Below are 27,098 nucleotides of genomic sequence, written 5' to 3' on the forward strand. Positions count from 1 at the left end.
TGGAGCAAAAAGAACTTTGGAAGAATCATAAAAAACTAGCACTTAAAAATAGAAAACCTGTTTATTTGTGTTAGGAAATTTCAGGGAAGTGTTTATTTCCCTCTTATTACCCAATGGCAGAAGTCAGGGAGGAAGAAAAGAGAAGGGAGAAAGGAGTCAAAAGAGGGGATACCTATAGACACGTTTCAGCTACTGACAATCCAGCTCAAGGCTGCACAAACTTTGACTCATTCATGGAATTGTTTCTGACTGTTCTTCGCGGTAAACTCCACTGAGGTTTATCTGAGCACTTCCCCAGCTCCCTGTTTCCACTCGGACCAGCGAGCACCTCTTGACTCGACAGCCGTCTGGTTCAAAACAATGCTGGGATTTGTCATTCCATCACCTCAAAAAAAACCAAACAAGAACACAAAATAAAAAAGGAAAAATCCCACATACACAACTACGCAATTATCTCCTCTGAGTAACTTTTCTTAAAAAGAAGAGGCACATCCTTTCCAGCCACGCAGGCTGCGTGCCAGGCCAAAAAAAAAAAAAACTTTTAAGATCTGTAACTGAATCCCATAAATCTCACTGGAGACCTTGATTTAGGCCATTTCGAGTAATTCACTACCCTTTAATCTTTTTACCTACTTTCAGTCTGCCTGGAACACAATGCCATTCAACCGTGCAAGATCTGCTGAAAGACCTAATTCAGCAACGCAAAGAGCTCAGACTCCTCAAAATAGATCTGAATTAACAGCACCGAACGCAGGAGGATGCCCCTCCTCACAGCACCCACAGAGCCCTGACCCCGTCAAACCACTAAAAATGCTAATTTAGCCTGGATGTTCTTCCAATGATCACAAACACGTAAGGCTATTTGAAAGGAAATGGATGAAATTTTGAAGAGGGAAGAAAGTAAATTGTCATTATATGGATGTTATAAATACACACACAGTTACGCCCACAGTTATACCCAGAAATAATTTGCTTTAATTAGCTTCAAAGTAGACAAGGAATAACATCTATAATGCTTCAAATATGCTACAGGAAGTTTCAGAATCAAAGAATTCTGCAAAAGACAACTCTGGCTTTTGGGCAGCTTTTTTTTTTAAATATGCGAGATACAAGAGCTTTCTCAATTATAAATATTACGTATGATGTATTGACATCCTCACTTTAACTGACAGGTTAGGGGTCATCGCAAAGACTGAAAGCAGATTTAAGATGTTAAGTGAAACAGGATTTAGAAAGTGATGTAGTAATAAAGCACGAACCGTAGGAGCCTTACGATACAGTTGAATAGCTCTTTAGCACCTTGAACGGAACAGGCATTTTGTTTGGGCTACTTAAAAACAAACTTCTCCTCAGTAAATAAATACTTCATGCATTGAAAGAAAAAAATAAAAGAGCTTTACACATTTCTGATAAAAACCACTCTATGCAAAAGAAATGAGAACACCTGCGCTCCAAGAAGTTAATGGTCAACAGATTTTATTATTGCCATAAGCTAAAAGCGTGCGTAGGGTGGCTTTGGGGGGATCTTTGTTTCGTTAACAAAACAAGCTTTGGGGGAGGCACACAACTAGAAGCAAAAAAGAAAAAAAAGAAAAGGAGGCAGGGGAAGAAAAGGAACCTGTTTTCCTTGTACATCAGAGAGCCCTTAGTGCCGAGCGTTGAATTTATTCTTACTGTCGCTGTCAAAGACTCAAAGTAGTTCTGTAAGCACAGCGTAACCTTTCCACAACAGACAGCCCAAGCAAGGCCGGCTGAATACTGATCACTTTCAAAAAAAAAGAAGAAAAAAAAAATCAACTTACTCTTCCCTATAGATACATGCAGCCGTCATCCTCTGCATGCACCTTCCCATGGACGGTCTCAAAGCAACCTCCTTCTTGAAAGGAGAGGCAACGATCTTTTAGAACTGATAAATGTGTTTAAATAGTCAACATAAATAACATCTTAATGTTGCACAAGATCCAGAATCCTTAAACTACAGGTAACAGCAAATTAGCGGCACTTTCATCCCAACCATCGCAGCTGGCCACGGTGCTCTGGGTTTGGTAGAGGGTGGGGCATGAACGAGAACTATTTGCATGAAGCCTCATCATAAAACCACTGTAACGATGCGAGTGAGCTGGAAAAGGCATGAGAGTACAGAGAAAATTATAGCTGATCTTTCAGCTTACAGCAAGTATTTATTATGGAACGTCCCAAGCTACAGATGAGAAACCTCCAGCAGCAGAAAAACAACATATTCGTCCGCTCTGTCTGTGTTGGTCCAGCAACTTCAAGCTCCTTCCCAAAATACTGATGGAGCCTTCTCCTGTAGCCCTGTAATACTCCTGCCTTGGGTGCTCCTTAAGCTCAAACTAGCAATTAATCAGCAACAGTCAAGCATATTTATAAATCACAGTGAGAATGACCAACTGTTACGTCAACCAGAAAATAACTTGAAGTTTCAGAACAAAATAAAACAACAAAAAAGCCAAACAAAACCAAACCAAACCAAAAAATTTTCTCATTTGCTGGCAACAGCTGTCACTGCTTTCAAAACATAAAAGACGACTCTACCTATAGGGATTTTCCAGAGAGGCCAGTGCCAGAACTTGTTCCCTTGTTTTAAAACTGAAACGAACCTACTGCCTGAACCTCGGGGGGCACATCTGGGGAGGGCATTTTTAGCCAAGATTCCTGGGGAGAAAGAGTGAAAGGTAGAAATTGGTGGATGAAAGGAGCCCTTCATAGCTATCTTCTGTCAAGTTCATTCTGATGGGGATGGGGGAAATAATTTGATTTAAAGGCTAAATAAAGATTAATCCCTTAAGCATGAAGGCAATGCATATGAATGTACTTGCTATTGGACAACTGGGCTAAACAAAAGGATTTCTCATACACTTTTGGGTAATGTATCATTACAGGCAGAAATTAATCTGATAATGGAAGGTAACAACAACATAAGGATTGAGAAAAGATCAAACTAACCTCAGAGAAAATACAGACAATCTGGACGGGATAAGAGCACACGGAGAGAGAAAAGAATTTAGCAACCAGTAACAAGACTTCACCCCACACAAGAAAGAAAAATCACGGCTCAAGGGGTCCAAGAGCCGGCTCCAAGGGGTGCTTAGCTCAAGTCCTTAGTTTATCCAACAACCCTGGTCAGCAGTGCTGACATCTTTGGTAACGTAATAAGTTCCCTGCTAAGAAACCTTACACATTTGTTTAGCATAGACAAAACTTTGACTTGCAAACAGTTGTACTAGATTAACCAGAAATTAATAACGTCACCGCTCTGATTAACCCAAGAGATTAATGTATTTAAGCCTCTCCTAGCATGTGTGCGGGTGCTGTCTGTCCTCCAGTTTTCCATTTTTTTAATTTCTATAGCACAACTCATGGAAGCTCACGAGAGCCAAAAAAAGAAAAGGGGGAAAAAAAAGAAACAGAACAAGAAGTATCCAGAGTTTTTAGACATTCAGCTCCAGGGGGAAAACACAAGAGCGCAGTTTCATTCATAGCAAGTTAAGTTTCCATGCAAACATCATTACTGTATCCTGTGACCTTTGTAGTGTTGCATTTGTTCCTCCCTCCATACAGCACAGAAACCCTCTCCCCCTCCCTTTTCCAGCTGCACACTTTTAAGCCGTTTACTGGCAAAGCCTTTTGTTCATATTTCAGCATCTTTCTGCAGCACTGGAGTCCGCCCCGTTGAGCTGGGACACAGACGGGTACAAGCAGCCCACTATGCAGCAGAAACACTGGTGGTTTACCCATTTTTTTATAAAGGGTAAATGGGATGAAGCAAGCTTCCTTCTTCACCAGCTGGAGAGAGCACAGAAAAGTTCGGAAGAGTTACTTTCATTAAAGAGACCAAAGCAAAACCAGGCTCCTTTCCAAAACCACTTCACAGAGAGATTCATTTATTAAATTTCTCAGTAACTGGTTATCGAACGCTGGGGAAAAACCTCCACGGGCCTGCTCAGAGCTCTGTGCCTCCACCATCCACAGAACACTTCATGGTTTGTCATTACCATTAATATATCCACTGCACATATTAACAAAAATTGAGACTTTTTTTTTTCACAGTAATAATGGCTGCTTCTTATTTACATGTTTTCTGTCCTGAGCTCACAAAGCACTTCATGTTCATCAGACAGGACTCTTCAAAACACACCTGTAATATACCTGCTTTGTAAAATTTCTTTATATTTTAATAACAAGCAGTGCTAATGAAACATGTAAATAACTCCTCTTTTTTTTTTTTTCCCCCTAAAAGCAAGAACATCTCATAAAGTGTATTTTGGATACCAGGTACTCTTAGCAGAACAGCAAGAGCACTGCCCCAGTGTTAACCTGCACAAAGAAAAGGATTTTGTGGAATTTCCCTAACACCTAATTTCACACATTAAGTGCTAACAAGTAGGAGCATCCTCAAAGACACAAGAGTAATTTATCCCACTATATTTAAACCTCATCCAACAGGCATCTTAAATATCCCCCAAATAAAGGCATAATCATACGTAACAAGGCCCAGAAAATGCCTGGAAATTGTCCATCAATTTGGTTTCCTCGTGCCAAGGGGATCAATTAGTGCTTAAATATAATGGCTGACACAGGGCAATGACAATCCCTACCTCATCTCATTCAGATCACTAAACCAACAAAGAGCAATCGCTGGGAAGGACTTACCACCACAAACCGGGTTTCCCCTGGGTTTCTCACCGCCGAGCCTCCACCAGCAGCAGACAGTATCATATTTTATTACCGCCTTATCCAGACACTCTCTGAACAAAACTGAATGGGCTGGTGGCTAAAACATCGGCATTTGCCACATTATCTGCAGCACCATCCTCACTGTTTCTATAAGTGGTGGGATAGGATGGATGGGAAATTAGGAGGGTGAGAAAGGAGAAACAGAACAGCACCTCATCCATCATTATTCAAGCTGCAAATGCAAAGGGGGTAAAAAGCTTCACGTGTGATAACAGCAGCTTAAAGCCCCGGACCCTCCTGTAACGTAGGGATCAACGATGAGGTGACCGGCAGCCGAACAAGCGCAGCTTTTCAGCCCTCCCGTGGGCATGCCACGCAGAGGCTAAACACCAAAGAAAACAGAAAAATATCTTTGTTTCTAGAATAAGCCCTAGTTTGTGCTTAATTATCCTCTCCCTTTTCAGGTAGCAAATAAAAGCTACAGCAAGAAAAACACATTCACTGCCCTGCACGCTTTGCCTTGCACAAACCCACCAATGACACAGAACTGTTTTGACTAACTGAGGCTTAGGATCTTTGGTTAGAAAACAATCGATCCACTTGTTCAGAGCAAGCAGTTTAGCAATTCTGGCAGCTTCAGGTCTGTCAGGAACAAACCCCCCCTTCCCCACGGGACCATCAGAGCATGCCCCTGCAGTGGGACTGGATAGCTGCCCAAAGAAAGAGTCAGCGACTAATTCCCAGGCAACAACTGTCGTTATTTTAAGTAGATTCAATTTGCAAGCACTCCCCATCTATAAATTGCACGGCTCCATGGCTCACTCTCTGCATGAAAACCATTGTCCAACGACAGCAGCTCAAAAACAAACCAAAAAACCCTTCCCTGCTCAAAAGAAGGGAAGCCAAAAGGCTCTTCCTGGAAAGTCCTACAACAACAAAAAAAAATAAAACAAAAAAACCCACAACTTCAAAATTAGTAGGACTGACCAAATCACCCTGCTGCAGCACTTCACAACTGTGGATTAAAATCCACTCTTGGTTTAGAGTTAATCTGTTTATTTGGCTCCTTCTCAAGAGTCAAAAAGCCAGGAGCTGCTTATGTGCCACGGGATAATTCAGCCCAGCCTAATTCAGCTGATTTCACAGAAATAAATGTGGAGCAAAAGTTGTTTCTGTGGCACACTGAACATACTTAAGATGTAAGAATTTTTATACCACATTTAGCAACACCTTGAGAGAAAATGCTGGAGAAAAAGCGGTCGTTAAAGGGGGGAACCCTATGAACACGTTGAGATTTTGCTGCTTGTGGTTTATGCCAAAGATTTACTGCACTATTCCGTGCGGCACGCTGCGGCATACAAAAGGATGCACGCCAGATTAAACTGCCCGGCCGTGCCAGGCGTATCAGCTGAGATTTACACCCAGGCACAGCTCGCATTTGCATTTATATTTGCTTCCATTTCGGCGGCCTTGCTCGGTTAAAGAACTGCAAACGCTGGGCTCGTTTCTCCTGGCGTGCACATCCTCGCTCCTGCCCGGGCTCAGCGCAGGCTGCGTGCTGCCCTCCTAACATCATGCCCATAACTCTACCTCCTGTAAACACATGATCCTTTTACCTTCAGAATTGCAGAGGAAGTGATTATTTTCTTTTTTTTTCAATTCTCCGTCCCTTACTTTTTTTTCCAAGCAACTATTAACTCACCATATCAACTGAAAGCTAAATGACTGGGTCAGAAGCTTTAGAGTTTAACAATAGCAAATAGTTACTCTGATGGCAAAAAAAATAATATTTTAAATGGTTCAAATCCATTTGCAGCATCTACTTGGAAAAAATACCAGCTGAGCTTCCTTGACACAGTTACTCTATAGTCACATGTGTTTTCTGACTTCAAACACTCGCATCAAAAGTTTCGCTGGCCACTACCTAGAGATTTCACAAAAAGAAGGTCCTGTTTTGTCTTTTATAATATTGCTATTTTGGAAGACAAGGAGAAAGAGGAAGCAGAAATGAAGAATGGTCTCTAATTATGGAATAAAGAGTGAAGTCAAGACCCTTTCTGCCATTTTCTCCCATACTTTTTTATCCCTCAACAAATCAAACCATAACTGTATTTGCTTCCATCACCTACAAAACGTTTCCAATATTCAGAGAGCAGGACTCCCATGATGTTGTAGAAATCTTCAAAAAGCAAGCATGAAATCTGCAAAAGTCATACAAAAATGAACTAAATAAAGTCATAAGTAATGAATATCAACTGTGCAAGGCATAGCGAAAGCTATTCAAAAGAACATGTGTTTAAACATACTTTCCATCTCAACAGAGGTCTAGATTTTTCACTCTTCATAAAGACAGCTGAAAAAGTTGACCAGGCAAATAGGTTCTTCCAAGTAAATTCCCAAAATGGGCAAAAATTAGTAAGCAGTAAAAATAAAAAAAAAAGTCAAGCCTTTTAACTAACAGAAAAAGGAAAAGATACTAATATGCACCCTTACCACGAAAGGAAATCATCCAGAGCTAAGGAAAAATGTCGTGGGGCTCCCTTAGCTGGGAGTTAGGGAGAAGTGGCTATCTCTAGTAAACCTTTTGTAGAAACCCTACTGGAGTTACACTGGCCATTCCTTCCGCTTTTGGAAGAAACTGCAACACTTAAGCAGACTGGGGTCCTTTGGTCAGCTTTGGTCTCTAGCCTTGCAATAGTGATGAATCTGCAACGGAGGGACTTTGGAGATGGAAAGACTCCGCATTCTTTCACCTCTTCCCCTCCTCGTTAATAATCCATTAGTAGGAACTGTACATAGGACAAAAGGAAATACAAACTATTGCTGTAACATCACACCAGTCACCCAACAGCCCCTTCCCCCTTTCTGGCAGCAGGCTGCTTCGTTGGCCCCATCCAGCTCCAAAACTCCAGGGATTAGCACTATCAAGAACTGCAGAAAACCAGATGATCCTACAGCAATTCCACAGCCGGAGTTTGGAGCAAGTCATTGTTGCAAACAAATGGAATCACTTACGCGCACAGAGTAATGATTAACTGTAAAAACCCCTTAAAAGGTAGTTTTACATTTTCAATGTAAATGGTAATCCAAGAGATACAAACTCAAATCTCAAAATGAAGAACTATTGCACTCCACCGCATCAGGGTGCGCGGCTGAAAACTCTATTTACATGATGTATTAAATAGGCATTGCCAAAGTGGCCAGGAGCTCATCTGTGACTCTCCAAAGCAGCCATACATGGTGGTAGTATCCACAACCAGAGCACCAGTGTGCAGCGACCACCTTGGCGACCAAAACAGAAGACATACACAAAAGAGAAGTCATCGTACACACGTAACGCCAACAGCACTGAAAATCCCCAGGCGCACAGGTTTAGCAACAAAATAAACTACAGTGATTTCAATTTATTGATCTAAAAATCAAAAGATAGTTCTATAAATAGCCGCTTTCTAGACAAGCACTGCGCGTAGTTAACAGAAAAACTTTCAACAGTTGAGAGAAATCCCAATTTTGTTTCAAATTACCACCAAAAGCATCACACTTCCAAGTCCCAAAACTGCGGCTGCTCACCCAGTCACAGCTACTTCTGTAACGGCTCACACAGAAGGTCTGCACCACTCAAACAGTTTACCAGGATTAAAAACTGCTGACCATCACCCAAGCTGCCGACAATCACCCAAACGAGATTTGTATGCAGCATTGAAGGCATTTTTAAACAGCATTTATGGCAAAAGATCACAATCAGATCAAATAAACTATCAGCTGTTCAACCCTGAGAAGGAAAAGGGACTTGGCTGAAATTTATCAGCAATTTTGGGGAGATTGAAAAGAAAGTTTTAGACATTATAGCAGCCTGGATCTGATCGCAGGGGGGAGGCTTGCCTGAAGCTCTTCTCAGGCACCTTCTCTTAGTTCAAGACACACTCAGCTAAATAATCACACAGCCACCTCTGTGCTGTGCTCGCTCCTGCTATAAACCACCTCATCTATTTTTCATATTCCTGGCGCTTTTTGGACTGTGCTGCAAGATCTGCAAGAGATGCATTTTAACTTTTGCTAGAGATACTCAAGGACAAAAGTGTCTCATGAACCCTCGCTGTGTAAAAAATTTCAGTATTAAATTTCTGTAGCCCAAACCATGAAGCTATTTACTGACGCTTTATGCAAACTAATTAAATATAAGGCTCTCACGGGACACGAGCAGAAAGAAAAGAAGAATTAAGAGATAAATCACCAGCTTTTCTTTCCTCAGCAAATGTACACTCCAATTTAATACATTAAACCAAAAAACAGTCTGACAGTCCTTGGTTGGGCATAGATAGGCAGCATCCAAATCTCACATGGAACACACTGCACAGCATAAATTAATTATCTCTGCTTTACCACAACTTGCACAAAGGAATTGGGAGAGACAATCCAGACAAGGGGATGAGCTTGAGATATCAAAGGCTCCATATGGAGCCCACAGAATCTCACTTTCCAGCTTCACAGAACTCATAATCTTTGCGAGCACATGGTACAGAAACGTATCAAAGCTGCACTTCCCTCCCCTGCTGACCCCGTATCATCTTGTCAGGAGAATCCCGCATGACACGCAGCCATTTCAGAGTTTCCTCAGAGAGAGAAGCACTCTCAACAAGTCCTGCAAGAAGAGCCCGCTAATACTGGCAACTTCTCCTCTCCTCACCAGCACTGTGAGGCATTCAAGTGCAGATGGCACAGCCATGCCAGACTTTGCTGGCATCATCTAAAGGCAAAAGGATCAAGGTCAGTGCAGCTGTTGAGGAAAGTCGCCCTGTCTGGACACCTCCGCAGGGTAATTTACTTCTGCACAAGACAGCGAGTTTGTAATTGAACCTCCAGATACTACAGACCATGGGCTCATTGGACAGCTCAGGTTGGGAGCTCAGGTCATCCAGCCCAGTCTCCGGTGGTCAGCGGTAAGGTCAGACAAGGAACTCAAGGCTGTATCCAGTCTGGTTCCAGCAGCCTCCAAGGATGGGTGCACTGCACCAGCACCTGCAGACTGCAAAGCCTGTCCTCAGCCACACCACACAAGTAACTAGGAAGAAACACATCCCTCCCTCCCTGACCACTGACCACTGCACCCTAAGTTCGATGTGTAAGAGGTAAACAGTCTTCATCTTCAGAAATTCATTTCATCCTAACGTTCACCTCCCCTGCCATCAGCTGCATGCACAAACCACGGGAAGAGCTTACTCCAGCCCAAAAGAAGCAAAGAACCGGCTGTTGGAAGAAGACAACAAATAGCTATATATAGCTCACGGCCACGAGAGAGCAAAAAGTTTCACTCATCAACACCTGTCACCCCTACACACCTTCTACAAGAAAAATAACTCAGTTCATTCAGCAACAGAAACCAAAAATTTTGCATAACAATGATCTATTAACCACAACCAAACTATTCTTTAAATAGTTTTTGATTAACAACTTAAGACTATTAAATTTTTAAACAAAGCTCAATCATTCTATTAGTAATAATTTAAAGCGCTTAAGAACCTGTCTGTGGATTAATGGCTTTAAACGAAGCCTCTAAACATTGTTTCCAATGCACGGCAGAATGGAGCGTAGCAAAAAAAATACAGTAAGTTTCTAAAGGCCAGTAAAAAATATCAGCGTGTTCTCATCTGAGAAACAGGTGACACCTTACGATGTATGCGGCACGCCAACACCTGATTCATCTCACCCCCACAGCGACTGCTTCATGGCATCATTTCACAACACAAGAGAAAAGATACCAAACAACCCATAATCAGGGTTAACACCATTTCTACACCGTTCCTGCAGCTCAAGTCGGAATTTGAACAGGACACCAGAATTTTTATGTAAGGACCACGGTATGTTTAATGATTAGGCAGCACCACACTTTCGGATTTAAGTGTGTCTTTAGTACCACCTCATCTTCCCACTGTGGCAGAGAGACCAGCACATCTCTGGAATCAGAGAGGCAAGGGGTCTTACCGCTCCTGAGAGCATCCCTGTAGAGCCAGATCCAACTCAGAACCAAGGTATCTATGAGGTGCAAAGCAAGTTTCACAGAATTTTAAGAGGAGCGTATAACTTCAAAGTCTCCCCAAAAACTTCATACCTAAAAGCAGAAGAATGATGATCTCCATCTTCAAAGCAGCTCACAAAGCTGAAGCCAGGTGGAGAAGGGAAGCTCCCTGCTGTGCTTTGAAACAAATGAGGTGATGGAGGAGAGGATTGTTACTTATCATCATGTGTATTTTTGAGCTGTTTAGCCCATCTATACCGCCCTTCTCAAGGGAAGGGCAGGAGATGGATGAGCACCTTCCATGAGCCACCTCTGGGACTGTGCCGAGGTGTCCAACACAAGGTTTCCCTGGTGTCACACAACATTAACCTCCCTGCGTGCACCTCGAGAGTCCCCTGCGTGGGGAAAGCCCAGCTGTGAGAGGGATGAACATCCCCAGACACACTCATAGCTGCCCTCACCGCTAATTCAGGAAGGAAACCCCCTTCTCCCAGCTCCTTGTGATCCATTCACACAGTTCCGCTCTCCTTAACCTCACGTATTTAAGACAGGAACATTTTTATAAGGTAAAAAGCAAAAACATCTATATGCCACTACAACAATTCACTTTTGGGACCACACTCACAGGCTGAAGTGACAGGTCTCTGCATAAGCACCTCAGCAATGAACTGAGTTTTGGCAGTAATGGTCTGCACACAGGGAAGGCTCATTCCCATGTTACCTCTCTTGCTGGTCTCTTTTTTGAAAAGGGAAAGATTTATTTTCTTTTCTAATGCATGAAAAAATGGAGAGGTGAGAAGATGCGCTTTACTAATTCGAAAGCTTTGTTGCTTATTATTGCATCCAATTCACAAATATTGGGACCACAAGCTTCTATTTACCACACACATTTTGATGGGGTAAATAATGAAAGAACATACAAGCCTCTAATTTTACAGACTTCAATTCCCATTTCCAAAGACAGCTAGAAAACAGGAATAGAAACTAAACTAGTAAAAAAGAAACATGCTCTTCTCCATTTCTAACTTGAAGAACCTGAAAATTAAAAAAATAATAAAATAAACTCCTACCCAGCTTTGTACTTGCTGAGGTAAGCACTTTTAACATAAATGTCAAAACTACTTCTAGGTACAGAGTACCAGGGTCAGTGTAGGACGTGCACCTTGTAGGACAACACGTTTTCGTGACTTGCAACCAGTGAGCAGCCCTCCCCCCCCAGCAGGAAAAATAACTAAGTACATAATTGCAAAACAATATTTTAATTGTCAGTTCTAATCTAGGTTTCCTACTCAGATTTAAATCACATTTTTTAAATCGCATTGATTTAACTCAATCAGCCCTGCCCGAAGGCCATCTTTCCTGCACGCTATGAGCATACCAAGCAAGTTTTAACCGATTAGATAAATCACTAAATCTCATAACTTCCTAACAGCCATACATCAAGCCATGCACAAGCCATAATTATTTTTTTAAATAAGCATCATCTTGAAAACTTTGCAAAAATAAGAAGCTAAGTAGACATTTCTCCATCCTTTCTTTTTTTTTTACCTAGGGCACATGATAGCCTGAAACCCAGCCAACTGAATTCTGCAGAAGACTTGCACAATCTTTGCAAATATGCCTCTGACTCTTTATCGCCTTCCTGATGATGATGGGAATAACACTGCTGCATTAGTTTTATTCATTTACATACGTCTGCATATATATGTACGTACACACACACCCACCCACTGCAGCCTTAAGGTGTCACGCTCAAGAGCGCAGTAAGAAAAACCAGGCAGTAATAGCACAGACTCACCAAGAGTAAAATCCTGAATAATGGAACTTTCTAGCACAACCAGCTTGCAGGGACCCTCAGCACGGCCCCTGTCACTACCAGTGGAAATATGCTCTTCTGACACTACACAGACTTTTAAAAGATTCCCATGATAGGAGGAGGATTAAAAAGCAATTAAGTGGCTCTCATATTTCAAATGCAAAGCCATATTTTAGAACAGCAGACAGAAAAATATGGATGTCTCGGAACTCAAAGATTCATTACATTCCATAAAAAAGTCCTCACCATGATACCTTAAAACGGCACCACCATAGTAGGAACCTACCCCATGGGGACGAGAAAAAGCCTTGCAAACCCGATCCAGCATTGTATTATGAAAAAGCCCTGCAAACTGCAGTCAATCTGCAAATGATTTCCCCCTTCCCCACCCAAACATCTCCTGCGAACTCCTACAATTGCAAGTCAGGACTGCAATAGCCAAAGAGCTGAAAATAAAACCATTCCTACCTTTAACTTGAGTGTCATATTCAGCTATGATCTCCTTATCCTTTTTGAATTTTGCTGGCGACGTCATGTTTCCTTTCCAAAAAAGATTAACCTCAAAAAGGATCCACCAGAGCACACGATACAAATGCAATTTCGCTCCTCTCAATGCGATGCCTTGATTTTCCGCTTGTCCTCCCCCCCACCAAAGGGAAAAAAAAAAAAATCAGTCCATGGAGAGAGGGTGTGAGACGGAGCCCAGCAGCAGCAAAATGCAGATGTTGAGAGATCAGCGGATGGAAGAGGCAGCAGTTTTGCCTCCCTGCACCAAAACCTTTAGCAGCAGCATCAGACTAGCGAGATCCTGCAGCCCCCAAAGGCTCTTCCTGATTGCTAACGTTAATAGCACAGCCAGGGAGTGGAAGTCCTTCCGCACAACATGTTTTGTGTGGGTTTGGTTTGCCTTTTCTTTTTTTTTTTTAAAATGGGCTCAGAGATGATGCAAATCAAATCCCAAACGAGAGCAGAAACGGAGGACAAGAAGCCGTTTTCTTTGGTTTGCTTGCCTGCAAATGCAAAAAAAAAAAATATATAAATATATATATTTAGAAAATTACAGCTTGCAGCCAGCAGTCACAAGATATGAAGCCAAAATTTGTGACTGAAAGCAAAGCTGCCCTGACATTGCGAATTGTCCTTTAAGCAGCAGGATGAGGTTAGAAACGCAGCCCAGGTAAGCGAGGGCAAACGCCTCGGTGGGAGCCAGCCCCCGGGGGGAGCGGGGGCTCCTGTGGAGAGCGGGGTCCCCGGGGGAGGGAGGGAAGGGGCTGCTCCAGCCGAGCGGCAGCGCGGGGGGCACGGCCGGAGCGCGGCCCCGCCGCAGCATCTCCCGCACCCCAGCCCGCAGCCACCGCGGCGGCGGGAGTCGGAGGACGAGCCCCGGCGCTCCCGGGCACCCCACACCCCTCCCCGCCGGAGCGGCTCCAGCCGCAGCTTTTCCTTCGGCAGCTCCGGAGGTTTTTTTTTTTTTTGGTTATTTTGGGTTTTTCCGGCGGCCCCTCGGCCCCTCACCCGGGGCACGGGTCAGAGCCGCCCGCAGCCGCGGCGCCGCAGCCCGGCAGGGCGAGGCAGCCGGGAACCTGCCCGCAGTGGGACGGCGGGACACAACTTTTCTCCCGTCTTTTTTTTTTGTTTTTATTATTATTATTATAATTTTTCCCCTTTTTTTCGGGCGAGGGAGGGGGCGCGGCTGCAGCCCCCGCGGAAGGTGCGCGTATGGGAGGAAGAAATAAATAAACAGGGCACCCGCCGGATCCGCATCCCGCCCGGGAAGAACAATGAGGGCGGCGGGGAGAGGAAGCGTGGGGGGGTCCCGGGGGGGCCGGGGCTGAGGGACGCGGCCCCGCGCCCCGCCTCAGGGCCACGCTGAGGGGAGGCGGCGGGGCCGGGCGGCGGGGGCAGCCCGCGGCCCCCCAGAGTGCTGGCAGAGGAGGGGAGGGGGCCCGGCGGCCGGGCGGGGCGATTACCTGGGCGCTGCGGAGCCGCCTCCCGCAGCCGGGCGTCCTCCGGCCGCTGGCGCCCGCCACCCGGTCCCCCTCACCGGCCCGCTGCCGCCCCGCCCCGCCGAGCGGACTGCCCAATCGGAGGAGAGCGCTGGGTAAGAGCGACGGGCGCCCCGGCCAACCAGATGGCTCCATCTCTCAGCTGGGCCCACCCCCCTTTCCCGCCGCCTGGCACCCGTAGCACGGCCCCGCCGGGCCGGGGTGGGCGGAGCCTGGCGGAGCGCAGTAGCCTCCGCCCCAAGGACTGCGCAGGGGCGGGGCGAGTCATGAAAAGCGGCTGCCGGCAGGGCCAATGGGAGCAAGGCAGGGCGTGCCCCTCCGCCAATATCCAGGCGGCAGGGGTGGTGCCACCCGTCTCCTCCAATGGCCTGCAAGGAGAGGGTGGGCCCCGCCGCCCATCTCCACCAATCAGCTCGGGGGGGCGGGGCCTCCCGCGCCCAATGGCAGACTGAGGTCGGGAATTCAAACTGACAGGTGGGAGCGTGGCCGTTGGCGGCGGACGGGAGCGGGCGGCACGGCCCGGCGCGGGGAGCGGCGGCGGGGCCCGGCCCGGCGGCGGCCGCCCGCCATGTCGGCCAGCAGCTGCACCTTCGAGGACCGGTGCGTGGCCGTGCTGTGCTGCCGCTTCTGCCGGCAGGTGCTGAGCTCGCGGGGGATGAAGGCCGTGCTGCTGGCGGACACCGACATCGACCTCTACTCCACCGACATCCCGCCCTCGGGGTAAGCGCCGGGCCTCCGCGCGGGCGGCTGGTCCCCACGGGCCGCGGCGTCCCTCCGGCGGGACACGGTGACAACCCCGAGGCCCCGCAGGGCCGGCCCGGGCGCTGCAGCCTGTCCGCCTCGGGGCCGCAGCCTCCCCCGCGGGGATCTGCCGAGCGGGGCTGGCGGGGCCGCGCAGCCCTCACCGGCCGGCCCCCTGGAGACCCCTCTCCGAACGCGCTGTCACCAGGAAAACGGCCCCAAAGCGCACGATTAAACCCGTTCCTCCCTTTCCAGTTCCACGCGGCTCTTCCTCAGCCCCGGGGAAGCCACGGCCAGAGCAAGGCTGCCCCTTGGCTAGCAAATCAAAGGTCTAATTTCATCTGTTCGTGGGGAAGACGTGGGCTCGGGAAGCCACGGGGAGTTCCTCCAGCTCCTTAAGCAAAGATTAGAATTTGAAATAAATATCTGTAAACAGAACAAACCTGATCTTGCACAGAACGACTCTCCTCCAAGTGGGTTGCGTGTTGCTTTCCCATAACAATATTTGAATACTAAGGAAATAAGATTGCAAAATAACATGTTAATAAGAAAGCAGGGGTTAAAAAGGAGATAAGAAATCAAAGGTTTGGTTTTAAACGACCCAACCTTTAAGCTGTTGTTCCCTAGTCTTAGCTGAGATTTGCCAGTGCCACGCAGGCAGCAGCAGGGCCCGAGCAGGCAAGCGTTGGCGAGTACCAGGAGCAGCAGTGCTTCCTGGTCTACTTTGAGAGCACTTATGATTACATTAATGTAATGTCTCGTGTCTCTTTCTGTTTCCATATGAGTATGGCTGGTAGCTGATAGGAAAATGGAATTGTGTGGTCTTGAGAAAGTTTTAAAACACCCACACAAGACTGTAATGGTAACATCACTTTGTTGTGACTTCAGACCTGTATTATCCAAACATTACAGTTGTAATCATAGCCACATCTAAACTTCTGTATTTTTACTTTCTTTCCATCTAGTACTGTTGATTTCATCGGAAGCTGCTATTTTACTGAGATCTGCAAATGCAAATTGAAGAACATCGCGTGTTTAAAGTGGTAAGAATGCCCTTCTCACCGCAGACTACTGCGGTGCAAGAGTGAAGGGATGAATGAACAGATTGCGTGCTCTATTTCAAATTTAATGCTGCTTGATAGAAACTCAGCCCACTACTTCTGGGCATGGCTGCCAGTCTATTTCTGTGCAAGTCCCAAGTGGAAATGTGACAACCTTGTCAGTAGTCTGAGTATATGGGAAAGCTTGCATGCCACCTGCCTGATTAAATGTCTGCTTCAACACTGAGATAATTGTGTGAATAAGGCCGCACTAAGAAGTAGTTACTCATATTCTAATTAATAGAACATCCTCTTGGCAGATCTAGTTGTTGCTAGCAGATGGAACATGCTGTCACTGAAGTTCTTGGAGTTCTTTTATCCTCTTTATTAATGCCTGATATTTAAAAGTAGAAACAACAACTCTCAAATAGCTCACAGTTATTTGAGACAATCCTTTCAGCTTCAGAATCAAGACTTTTACCTTGTTCTGATTTAAATGGTGGGGGGTTGACCGGAACAGAGTATTTTATTTTTTTAGACAGAAGTAGAGAAACAGAAATAGCTCACCAGAGCGCATGACTGAGAAAGCAGAAAAATGGTTGCTCTAGGTTTCAACCTAAGAGTAGATAAGGCTTCAATATTCTCAGTCTCATTACTCCTACTACTGCTACTCTTCCATGCACAGTGCTTCTGTACAGACAGATTTTATGTGCATGATGAACTTCTACATCAATTCCAATGGAATCACTGGCCTTCCAAAAAAAAAAATACACCACAATTTGTTGGCATGTAAACTACTCTGGGTTACACAATTTAGGTTACTAAATGGTTCTCTATGCCAAAGATCTAAAATGTAGATATTCTGTAACTCCTCACAGATGTTCCCTAAATATTTAAGATGCTTGTTTAACTATGTCCCCTTAACTTTATCAAAACAGGAGCATTATATAATGGTCTGATACCGTGGCTATTTAACATTAGTGTGAGCTGGAAAAGCCAACAATATCTATCTTTTCATGAGGCATTTGCATTTCTCATTATTTCACATGTCTTTCTAGTGGTAACATTGTCGGTTATCATGTGATTTCTCCCTGCAAACCTTGCCTGCTGTCCTGTAATAACGGCCACTTCTGGATGTTTCATAGCCAAGCAGTCTTTGGCATCAACAGACTAGACCCTTCTGGTAAGGAACACATATGTTTCCTTCTCTTCCTTAAAATCTTGAATTCCAAGTCCTCCTTCTAATGAGGCATCTCACTATAGTTAAAGCATACGGAGGGAGTGTAACATATGGAGGCGCAAGGCAGGCGTTACTGTATTGCTAATCTAGCGAACCACTTTGGGGGAGGCAGTTGTAGCTACTTTGTAAATGAAAATTTCTAAGTGGAAATTTATCGTCATCAGAAAACTTAACCTACCCCTTTTGTGGACAGAAGTCAGGATTTTCTGAAGCAACATTATAACCAGTATAAACACAGCCACCAGCTACTATTTATAGCAGTATGTATAGCTTTACTGCGCTATTAGGCAGCTGTCCAACGGGCACTTTTTTTGGGTGAGTCACGTTGTCACTTTGACCCTGAATAACTGAGTCCTCATTAGCTCCAGCTGAAGTTACAGCTCATGCTGGCTAGTTCCTTCAGGTAGGTGTTGCTTGGATGCCACGTGTCTAGCGTAATTTGCCTTGAGTCCTCAGGAGCGCATAGCATTCTGACAAATCATTTCCCCTCCTTGCAGATTGGAGTAACTTACTGCCTAAACCTTTCGGTGTCACCTGCGTTTCAGATCCATGCATTTAAAATAAGTTATCCATGAGGGGATTATCAATAGCTACATGAATTAGCTATATAAATCTGTGGGCAGGGACTTATACTTTGAACTATGCTGTAAACACCACCACTTACAAGATCACTTTGGAAGAAAAATAGGAAATAGTCTAGATATATTTATGAACATGATTTACCAAGTTTGCAATGATTAGAGTACTTATTTTCTCTGAAGACAGACAATTGTACAACTTAAAAATCAGGTCACAATCCAAAAATACTTTTTTTTTTTTTCCCCCCCCACCTCCTTTGTCTTCTTACCTCCTTCCCACCAGGTGTGAATGTATTGCTCTGGGGCAACTTGCCAGATTTGGAGGAAAGCACAGATGAAGATACGTCCTGCATCTCTGAGGAGGAGCATATCAGATAAATGTTATCTACAACATACTACAGTATCTTCCCTACATTTGTTGCATTGCTGTTTGGTTTGGATTTTTTTTTTCCCTGCTGGCTTGTCAGAGCTTAAACAATACAAGAAACCAGGAAATCTGGAAAGCAATCCTAAAAAAGGAAGGTATTATCTTCCTCTTTTACTGTAGCCTTCCTTAGACTCTTGAATCTGCCTAGTGTCTATCTTCTGACTAGAGACATGCCTTGGTTTGATCTGGAAATGCAGATGGCAGGTGCATTTACCAAGGTCTAGGTCTGTTTTGTTTTTACATTTAAGTCTCAACAGTTGATAATCCTTCTTAACTCTTATTTTTCTTCTTTCCTAAAACAGTATTCACAGAGCAAAATCTTTCAGTTGCTGTAAGTACAGCTTAAAAATCTTAAGAAATCCTCAGTCTGGTTGACAACGTTCTGAAAGACTCTGCTTTTGTGGTCGCACAGATTGTTGCTCAGAGCTTCTATGCTGAGTGTACAGAGCTGCTGACTAAGTGGCTTAAAGCGTTGGAGCTTTGGCTCTATGATCTGGCTCTCCTGCTTTTAGCAGCTTGTTCTCTGGGTATCTCAGGCATGCTGGGATGCTCCCGAGTGTGGACTGGGGAGCTATCTCACAGAGTCTTCCCATCTTCAGCTTTCAGTACATTTAGGATCATGTTTCTGTAGCAATCAAGTTCAGTTTTTTCCCCTGATAAAACCTAAATATTGCAGTTACTTAATGTCTAATTAGAACTTCAAGACCACACTGGAGTTTTTCTTAAGGTCAACAATAAACTCCATCCAGTTTTATGTGTTATTTTTTTCCCCTTATAGGGTAGGCATCCCTCCAAAACAGAACTCAGTCATCCGATTGGGTGTCTTTAGAGGAAAAAAAAGAGATCAAGTTAAATATTTGGTGTTCATGCCTAACCTTACATCCCAAAGCATACAGGCAATCTGGTTCCTGTAAGGAGTAATGGATTCAAAGCTCGTTATCAGAGTTGTTACAGCCATAGTATTTAACTTATGAACTAAATACTGTCCCCTTCAGCTAATCACCTGAAGGATCACCTTTAGAAAATTCAAGGTACAATCATATAAGAAAATAGAGTACATTTTTAAATTCCGATTGGTGCTGAATAAATCATCTGTAGCCTCTTGTGATACTTGGAAGAGGTACAATGAAGGCAGATCTGAATTGTCTTAGTATTTTTACTGCATGTTATATATTTCTTAATTAACAGTACTACCTCTTCTGCATTGATTAAATGTATATTGGTATATATATATGTATGTGTGTGTATATGTGTATCTTGTTTTGACTTCCTGTGTTATGTCTGCTCATTAAATACAAGTTCTGGACTGCATAGTCTTCTGGGCTGTAATAAATACGGATGTGTAATGATATTAGATAATCAAAATGAAATAGCATCTTTTATTAAACTAGTTGAATAATTAGGTGGTTACTACTTTGATTTTGTTTTAGAGACCCTCAAAAAAATCACCTCCTTTTTAGGTTGACAAACCTGACAGTTGCTCAGTCTTAAAGGTGTTTAGTCAGTTAACTCTTCTATAACACAACATCCCATTTTTTGCCTGTTTTCTGTGCTGCATGAATTTGATCATATTATGACTACAGGAGTAAGCTGGCAAGGTGACATCTCACGCAAAGATTTTTCCAACAGAATTAATGAGCTAAAAATACATCTGATTGTTTTTGTATAAGTAGCATGTATAATAGTTCAAATAAAATTCCCATAATATAATTCTGCTTTGTTGCAAGTTCAACACTTGCCATTTCTAACCTTCACAATTCCGAGTCACCTCCGTGTCAGTGGCAGAGATGACTGTAGAGCTGTTCTCCTGCAGAGAACTAGAGGACTACACTTTCTTCAAGTCAATCATTCTGGTTTTGCTCCCTATCTGTTCATACACATAGAACTGGAAGTTCTACTATGAACTACTGTAATTACCCAGGCCTGTTAGAGCTGGTTCATCTCAGCGAGGCATCAGCTTGAAAGAAAAAATGAGCCAACTTTTAAGTAAGTTCACTACTTTTTTTTGAGGATAAAAAACTTGTAGGTATTATAATCAAAGTAAACATCATCTATAGCTCCAGCTGTCCTGAATGTTACCAAACTAATCATGTCTAGGGCTCCTTCTGTTCTTTCTATCTGAAATTAAAAAGAGAACTGATTAAGCAGCTTGTGGTAAAGCCACTGCTTCTTATTCATAGGGCCCTAATGTTTTGGGTTGAAGTTTCCAAGGATCACCCTTGTGTAGGGAAGTACTTTCCAGGTTGATAGATACATCTAACACTAAACAGCTGGCACAAAATCAGATCAATATTTCTAGAAAAGCTCCCAAGTACTTCACCCCACACAAAGCTTCAGTTGAAGTAAAACGACTCGGGTCTCTGCTTTATGGGGTTTTTTTTGTTTTCTCTGTACTCTTCCACATACAAGATATGTATAGTGTAGCACAACCCTGGAATCTGCTGTGAATTATTTGGAACATGATGGTTGCAAGGCATTTGGTATAATAATGCTGCATGTTAAGTCAGATAACTTACAGAATTAACATATCAGCAGGATTCAACTTCCCGATAGATCCATGGTCAGTCTGACACAGAAAAGCTGGGCAGCTGTTGTCATCTTTGGTAAGGATTTTACAGTGAAATTTTACGTGATCTTTGCTGTGCAGCCAATGAAGCCAAAAACAGAGCACAAAGCTGAAAAACAAGAACCAAGTCCTAAGGCCTTTCTCTTCTGCTCTTTAAGGTGCACAAGGCAAGTAATTAAAGAACTTCAGTGTCTCTAATCTGGTTTTATTCAGAAGGGAGTGAACACCAGGCAAAGGGTCTTAAATTTTAGACTCAAAGTCAGTGCTTGCACAAGACTTCCAGAGTCTCCTGGCAGGAGCAGCACAGCTGCGCTGGGTGCAGCCAGCCTTAGTGCCCACGGTGTTGCAGCTGCTACAGGGCACCCATCGGTCACACAACGTACCAGGCCCCTTCCCAGCAGCTCTGCAGCTATTATTGTGACAGACAGACTTCTAGGTTCAGGGTCACAGACTTGTTTGGGTGAAAACATTTGAAAGTAGAATTCCAAAAGCCACCGAGGATAAATAACTGATTTGATTTTTAAATCACGGGGACATTGCCATCGATGGTCAACCATTTTTTTTCCTGCAATGCACAATACTAGCTGGAGGGGCAAGAGAAAGTCACAGCAAGACAGTGATAAATTGACTCCCCTTCATATTAAATAAGACTTACTAGAAAAAGCACATTTAAATATTCTTCATTATTCTGGTACAGATTAATGCCTAATCATAATCTTACATTTATGTAACACCATCCATCCCAAAGTGCTTTACAATGACAAACATTTAAGAATTCTTTTACCGTTGAACTGCAGCCAACGCCAGGATGCAAAGCAGCTGCCAAGTAGACAGCATGCTGCAAGGACCACGGTAGGCATCATTCTGTAATGAAATTCAGTATGTGATCTCTATCAGCACAAACCGATATGGTGATTATTGAGGGAGGTTCAACTTGAAAGACACTCTCTTCTTGCACAGCCTGGAATGCAGCTCGTCCACTTCGAGCCAGATAACAGATGGGTCACCTCTCCTAGGACAGAACCTGGAGTCCCAGGGTTTGAATCTGAGAAGGAGTCCTGTGATAAGAGACAGAAATCACTAAGCTATCTTTTATTTTCTGCTCTTCTCTCTGTCATGCGAGAGCTGGCATGCTTTTTAAAGTCAGGTAAAATGGTCATGTATTATAAATCACCCAATTACTTTGTCGTGAGAGGTCATTGTTACATATTTTATTACATTTGCAGTCTGTGCGGTTTCTGAAAGCATACCCCAAGGAAGAGCGCATATCCCAAGTAAACAGCCTTTGTGTGCTATTATTTGGATTAAGGGAGTGTCTACTGGCTAGTATAGTAGAACAACTACGGGTGCCTGTTGTGCAAGAAACTGTACGAGCACAGCGACTTGTAGACTCGGAGAACCTGCACTGTAAACAAAGCAGCCAGGGGATGGTAAGGGAACAGCGCCACTGGCTCTGCCAGAGATCAGAGGTAAAGCCCCAACTGGGTCAGCCTGAAGAGGAGACTCCTTAGTTCCAACACTACAACAGAGAACCAAGCTGTGCCTGTTCCTGCAGCTAGGGATCGCTTCTTCCCATTCCAAGAGGCATTTGCAAGTCTATGAATAGATTCAGCTCTTCCAGCACACACACTCGATCGTCTCGTATTTAAAGCAAGGATCCTTCTCTATGCCAGTGTTTCTGGATTTCTGCTGCATTATGAGGTGTTTCCTCTTGCTCTAGCACACAGAGTGGTTATAGCCTCTAGTCAAATACCAATAAAAAGCCTACAAAGTAAACAGGTTATTCCAAACCTGTATAGATACAGCAGTCACAGAACTGAGAGATGCGCTCTTCAATTTCTGCAGAATACAAGAACGACAGAGAAAAGCAGGATGCCTGCCTTGAACACCTCCAGTGAAATTAACTCCGAGTTGATGCACTACCCAAAATTCCCTCTTCTCATCAGGAAATATCAACTGTGCTGTTCTCTGGAAAAGCATCAGCGTTTCCAAGCAGCTATTAGCCAGGGGGACATTTTAGCTGCTTTGCTGTCTGCAGTGTCTCTTGTCATCTTGCATGCATGACACAAGCTTAACAAAGTGAGTCTGCACTCTATTGATTTCTCATTAGAAAGCACGCCTCACATTTTGGACAGCAGTGAGAGGAAAAAAAAACCAACAGGGAACAAAGCTGCTCAAATAGAAGCCAAACAAAATCTCTGGTGCTTCACTTCTTATGTCATCTGAATGCTGACAGCTTGATGTCCCTGGGTAATGCCACACAAGGGAAATTAGCACCATAGCACTCTCGGGCACTGCCATCTGCATGTCAACGTATGTAGAAATTTGTGCAGGCAGTTAGAAAGCAAGACTGATAAAAAAGACTTGATCTTTTGCGTTTCTCTGACTACACTTATTTCCTGGAGGAAAGTGCTAATTAAAAATAACCCAGTATCGCTCCAGCGTAACTGCAGCCACACTAGGATCCTTCCCTGCTGTGCCGTGGTGGAAGCTGATTAGTTCATCCCACTCGAGCATATGGCCTGGTTTGGAATAGGAAATTTCCACTAACAGAGGAGACAATGCTGGAAATACAGGTGTGCTGGGACTCTCATCCTATCTTACATGGGAACATAAAACCAAAGAGAAACTGGTTCTGTGTCTGCTGGGACAGCAGAAAAAAAATACATCTGATTTTGCCTCTTCCTATCGTCTGTCTGCCTCTCAGAGCCAACGCCACACTCCAGCAATGGACTGCTCAGATAAGCAAAGGGGTTTCAGGACCAAAGGACACTGAAAACTGGGAGTACAAAGCTCACACACCCTTTGTCTACAGCTTCTGGAGGTTTTGCCAGGAGCTGTTCTTTTATTACCAATTTATTTGTCATTTTAAAAAGTATAAGTATATATTTAGTTCTGATACTAGCAAAGCTTCAACAAGAATGAATCTGGTCTATTATTTCTGCTATGCTCGCAGAACATACCCAGAAAGCTTTTTCAAGACACATTGGCAATGGAAGAGCTACAAGATAGCATGAAGCAAGCTGCTTTGGATGTGAGGAGTGCCAGTCTTCACTTTGAGTGCTGCAAGCAGGCTTCAGCCTAAATTAAAACCGTAGTGTGTGAAGCTAGAGACTCAAACGCATTTGAAGACAGCATAGATAGGATCTATGCCCAAAACAGGGCTAAGAATGCACCCCCAAAACCCTTGTATTCAAGCAAAACTATGTGTTAGGCTACTACACTAGACAAAATCTAGACCCTTTCAATCACAGAATTTTTAAACCACTTTAGGGCTACTTGCTTTGACCAATTCACTTATTCTCTTGATTCATCAGTGTAAGACAGAGAAGTCGATGGTTTTAGACCACCAGAATACCAAAGCTGCAATACTTTCCTCATGGAGTGGTCAATGAAGCCAACACAATCAGAGAATTATTTGGTTAAAAATACAGATGAAATAACACAGGGTCACATTTGAGGGAAGAGATTGTGAAAGCTACTGCAGCCTCACCCTAGCATCCACTCAGATGGTAATGAGCGCCTAAAATATTTGGAAAAAATTAAGCAATCTGCTCTTGTGCAAAGGCCCATCATAAGACTTTCCACAGTGTCAGTCTGCTTTTTATTGGACCCCATGTTGGAAGTGAGTTTTACTCTAAAGTGAGTTTTACTCTGCTTCAAATTTTACCCAAAATCCAAATTTGTGGCTTGAAAGTGAAAATTCAGATAAATACATTTTTTTTTCACCTCACCTGCTACCAGAAGGCAGCATTCAGAAGTGTCAAGAAGTATATATTCAGCAGAATATGTCAATTTTTTGTATTCCAGCCCTTACGGGAAATCAAAATTCAAAGACTGCTTAAAGCACCTGGCACTGGCTGCTATAAGAAACCTTTTACCTTATTAGCTGGATCCTGACTCTGCTTTAATGCAAACAGACCAGTGATAACACATGAACCTGAATTGCTCCTTACCTTTGTGCCACTCCGATGGAAGACTCAGCAAACCGAGCAGCACTTGCTGTAAGTCAACCACAAAAATCATAGGACTTAATAACAGTGGCAGGCACTTTGATAACAACCTGCCACTCTTCCTGCATCGCTTGGGCCCCTTCTTGCTCCTGCCAGGGGGTTCAAAACGTGGGCACTGATGGCTTTGGCATTAATTGTAGTGTATGTTGCCAGACCTGACAACAAAGCAGCATCACCTTCCCCTCCCAATGCCTTGCTGGTGTATTTGAAGCAGTCACATCTCTTCCTACACTGCAATGGCTGGCAAGACGTGCCAGGAGGATCCAAGCCTGCCGTTTTCCAAAGCCCAAGGGAAAGCAGTGCAGTTATCCCCATGCTCCATCCCTAATAATAACTCTGATTTTATAGTCTCTGTATTCTCCCTAGCCTCCCTGCAGAGATCAAAGACAGCTACGTTTGGGTGTGTGCATGCACATACATGCATGGAGAAGACACATCAATTATGGTCTGAAAATTTCTCTGCTAGAAAAAGAACTGGTTCCCTCTTTGTCACTTACCTCTCCCCCACAAAAACTCATGCTGGCCCAATTTACTCCTTGAAAACAAGCTGGGGTTGCAAATGACCTTGGGAGAAGAGGCATCAACCGAATGTATCTTGGCTGAAAAACGTGCACTTTGAAGAGCAGAAACTCAACACCAACGCAGGCTTTGACGCCATAGCACAGACCCAGCGACTTGTTTCTTAAGCTTTACCTTCCCTGCTCAGCAAGTGGTCCATCCTCCTCGTGGAAGGGGAGATGTTTGTGGCTAAATGGCTCCTTCACTGGTTGCTGATTTCATAGGCACTGCTGATGGTGTGATTGGAGAAAAAAATCAGGAAAGTGTGATCTTCCCTTTGCTGACTGGGTTACAAAAAGGGAACAGTGCTGGGAAGTCACAAATGATGCCACGGGACTTTCAGCTTGGATTATAAGTCAAAACTCTGCCTAATGAGAGCTCGGGAGAAGCATCCCCTCATCCAAAAACTGCACAGAGTTTTGACATCACCTTCTGGCCACTGCTAGGAAGAGAAAGGAGAAGACCCTCCTGGAGGGATCACAGCCTGGCCCAGTGCTTTACGCCTCAGAGGAGAGTCGATGGGGCCATGGTGGCCACCGACAGACAAAGCCAACCCAGGACATTCCCTGTGATGCCACATTTCATAGCACAGACACCGCGCCAGCGTGGCATCTCCTTCATAGGCTGCCACACCACGCGCTCGGGTTGTTGGTCAGGACACAGACCAACGTCAAGAATGATCTTGCTTCTTTTGCTCCGGCAAGGGAGGCCCCAGTTCGCAAGACGTGGCCTCTGAGGGGGTGTAACAAAGCAGTGGGAGGGAAAGTATAAAGTACAGGTTTAGTCAGGCGAATCCATCAAGCCTGCAAGGTCTGTGCACACCTTCACAAATTGACCCCAGGTGCTGAACCAGTTGGAATGTGCTCAGGGGAAAAAGGTGTATAAAAAGTTGACAAGACTCACCCTTTCTCTCGCTGGAGAGGTGGGGAGGCTGGCTGTGTAGAAGCGATGTCTGGGCATGCCAACCTGAGTGAGGGAGCACGTTTGTGCCACTCAAAAGGCAGGTCTGTTGCTATGCTCGAGCAGACTGCTGGTCCCTCTGACTCATATACATCCCTCTGCCTTGGCTCAGGCTTCGAGAGGTGACTGTCTGTATTCCTGCAGTGCACAAACACCCCGGTATCTCACCAGGTAGCTATCCTGTGCTTCCAGAGCTCTAGTAACAGGTTTTGAATATTTTCTAAGCCAAGCAGAAGCACTTCTGCCTCCCCCACTACCTTCCAAATTTCTTTGTAAAACAGACAATCCAATTCCTTCATCTTCCCACTTTTAAACCCAAACCAGTAATTGTTTCATGCTTGACAAACTGGCTTTTTTTTTTGCTGGTGTCAATTGCTGCTGTCTGTTGCCCCCACAAGACCCTTTCTCAGCCCCCGCAGACCCACAGCTGTATCCTCAG

At 44.3% G+C, this 27,098-nt stretch overlaps 2 protein-coding genes across 4 annotated transcripts in view; one reads left to right on the forward strand and one right to left on the reverse strand.

The window, feature by feature from the left end:
• SRGAP2 (SLIT-ROBO Rho GTPase activating protein 2) overlaps nucleotides 1-14,578 on the reverse strand; it is a 97,801-nt gene extending 83,223 nt beyond the window's left edge. For all 3 annotated transcript variants that reach the window (XM_068419094.1, XM_068419093.1, XM_068419095.1), the window contains exons 1-2: nucleotides 14,501-14,578; nucleotides 12,999-13,540 (exon numbers count right to left, since the gene is read on the reverse strand). In XM_068419094.1, the coding sequence (XP_068275195.1) occupies nucleotides 12,999-13,065 (67 nt within the window). In that variant the 5' untranslated portion in view covers nucleotides 13,066-13,540; nucleotides 14,501-14,578. The remainder of the gene's footprint in view (nucleotides 1-12,998; nucleotides 13,541-14,500) is intronic.
• A 498-nt stretch (nucleotides 14,579-15,076) lies between these two features.
• Nucleotides 15,077-19,991, forward strand: FAM72A (family with sequence similarity 72 member A). The gene is made up of 4 exons (XM_068419359.1): nucleotides 15,077-15,256; nucleotides 16,243-16,320; nucleotides 17,376-17,500; nucleotides 18,419-19,991. The coding sequence occupies exons 1-4, from the start codon at nucleotides 15,105-15,107 to the stop codon at nucleotides 18,511-18,513; spliced, it is 450 nt and encodes a 149-aa protein (XP_068275460.1). The 5' UTR covers nucleotides 15,077-15,104; the 3' UTR covers nucleotides 18,514-19,991.
• Nucleotides 19,992-27,098: the final 7,107 nt, after the last annotated feature.

The sequence above is a fragment of the Nyctibius grandis genome, chromosome 27 (genome assembly GCF_013368605.1).
Source record: "Nyctibius grandis isolate bNycGra1 chromosome 27, bNycGra1.pri, whole genome shotgun sequence".
NCBI lineage: Eukaryota > Metazoa > Chordata > Aves > Nyctibiiformes > Nyctibiidae > Nyctibius > Nyctibius grandis.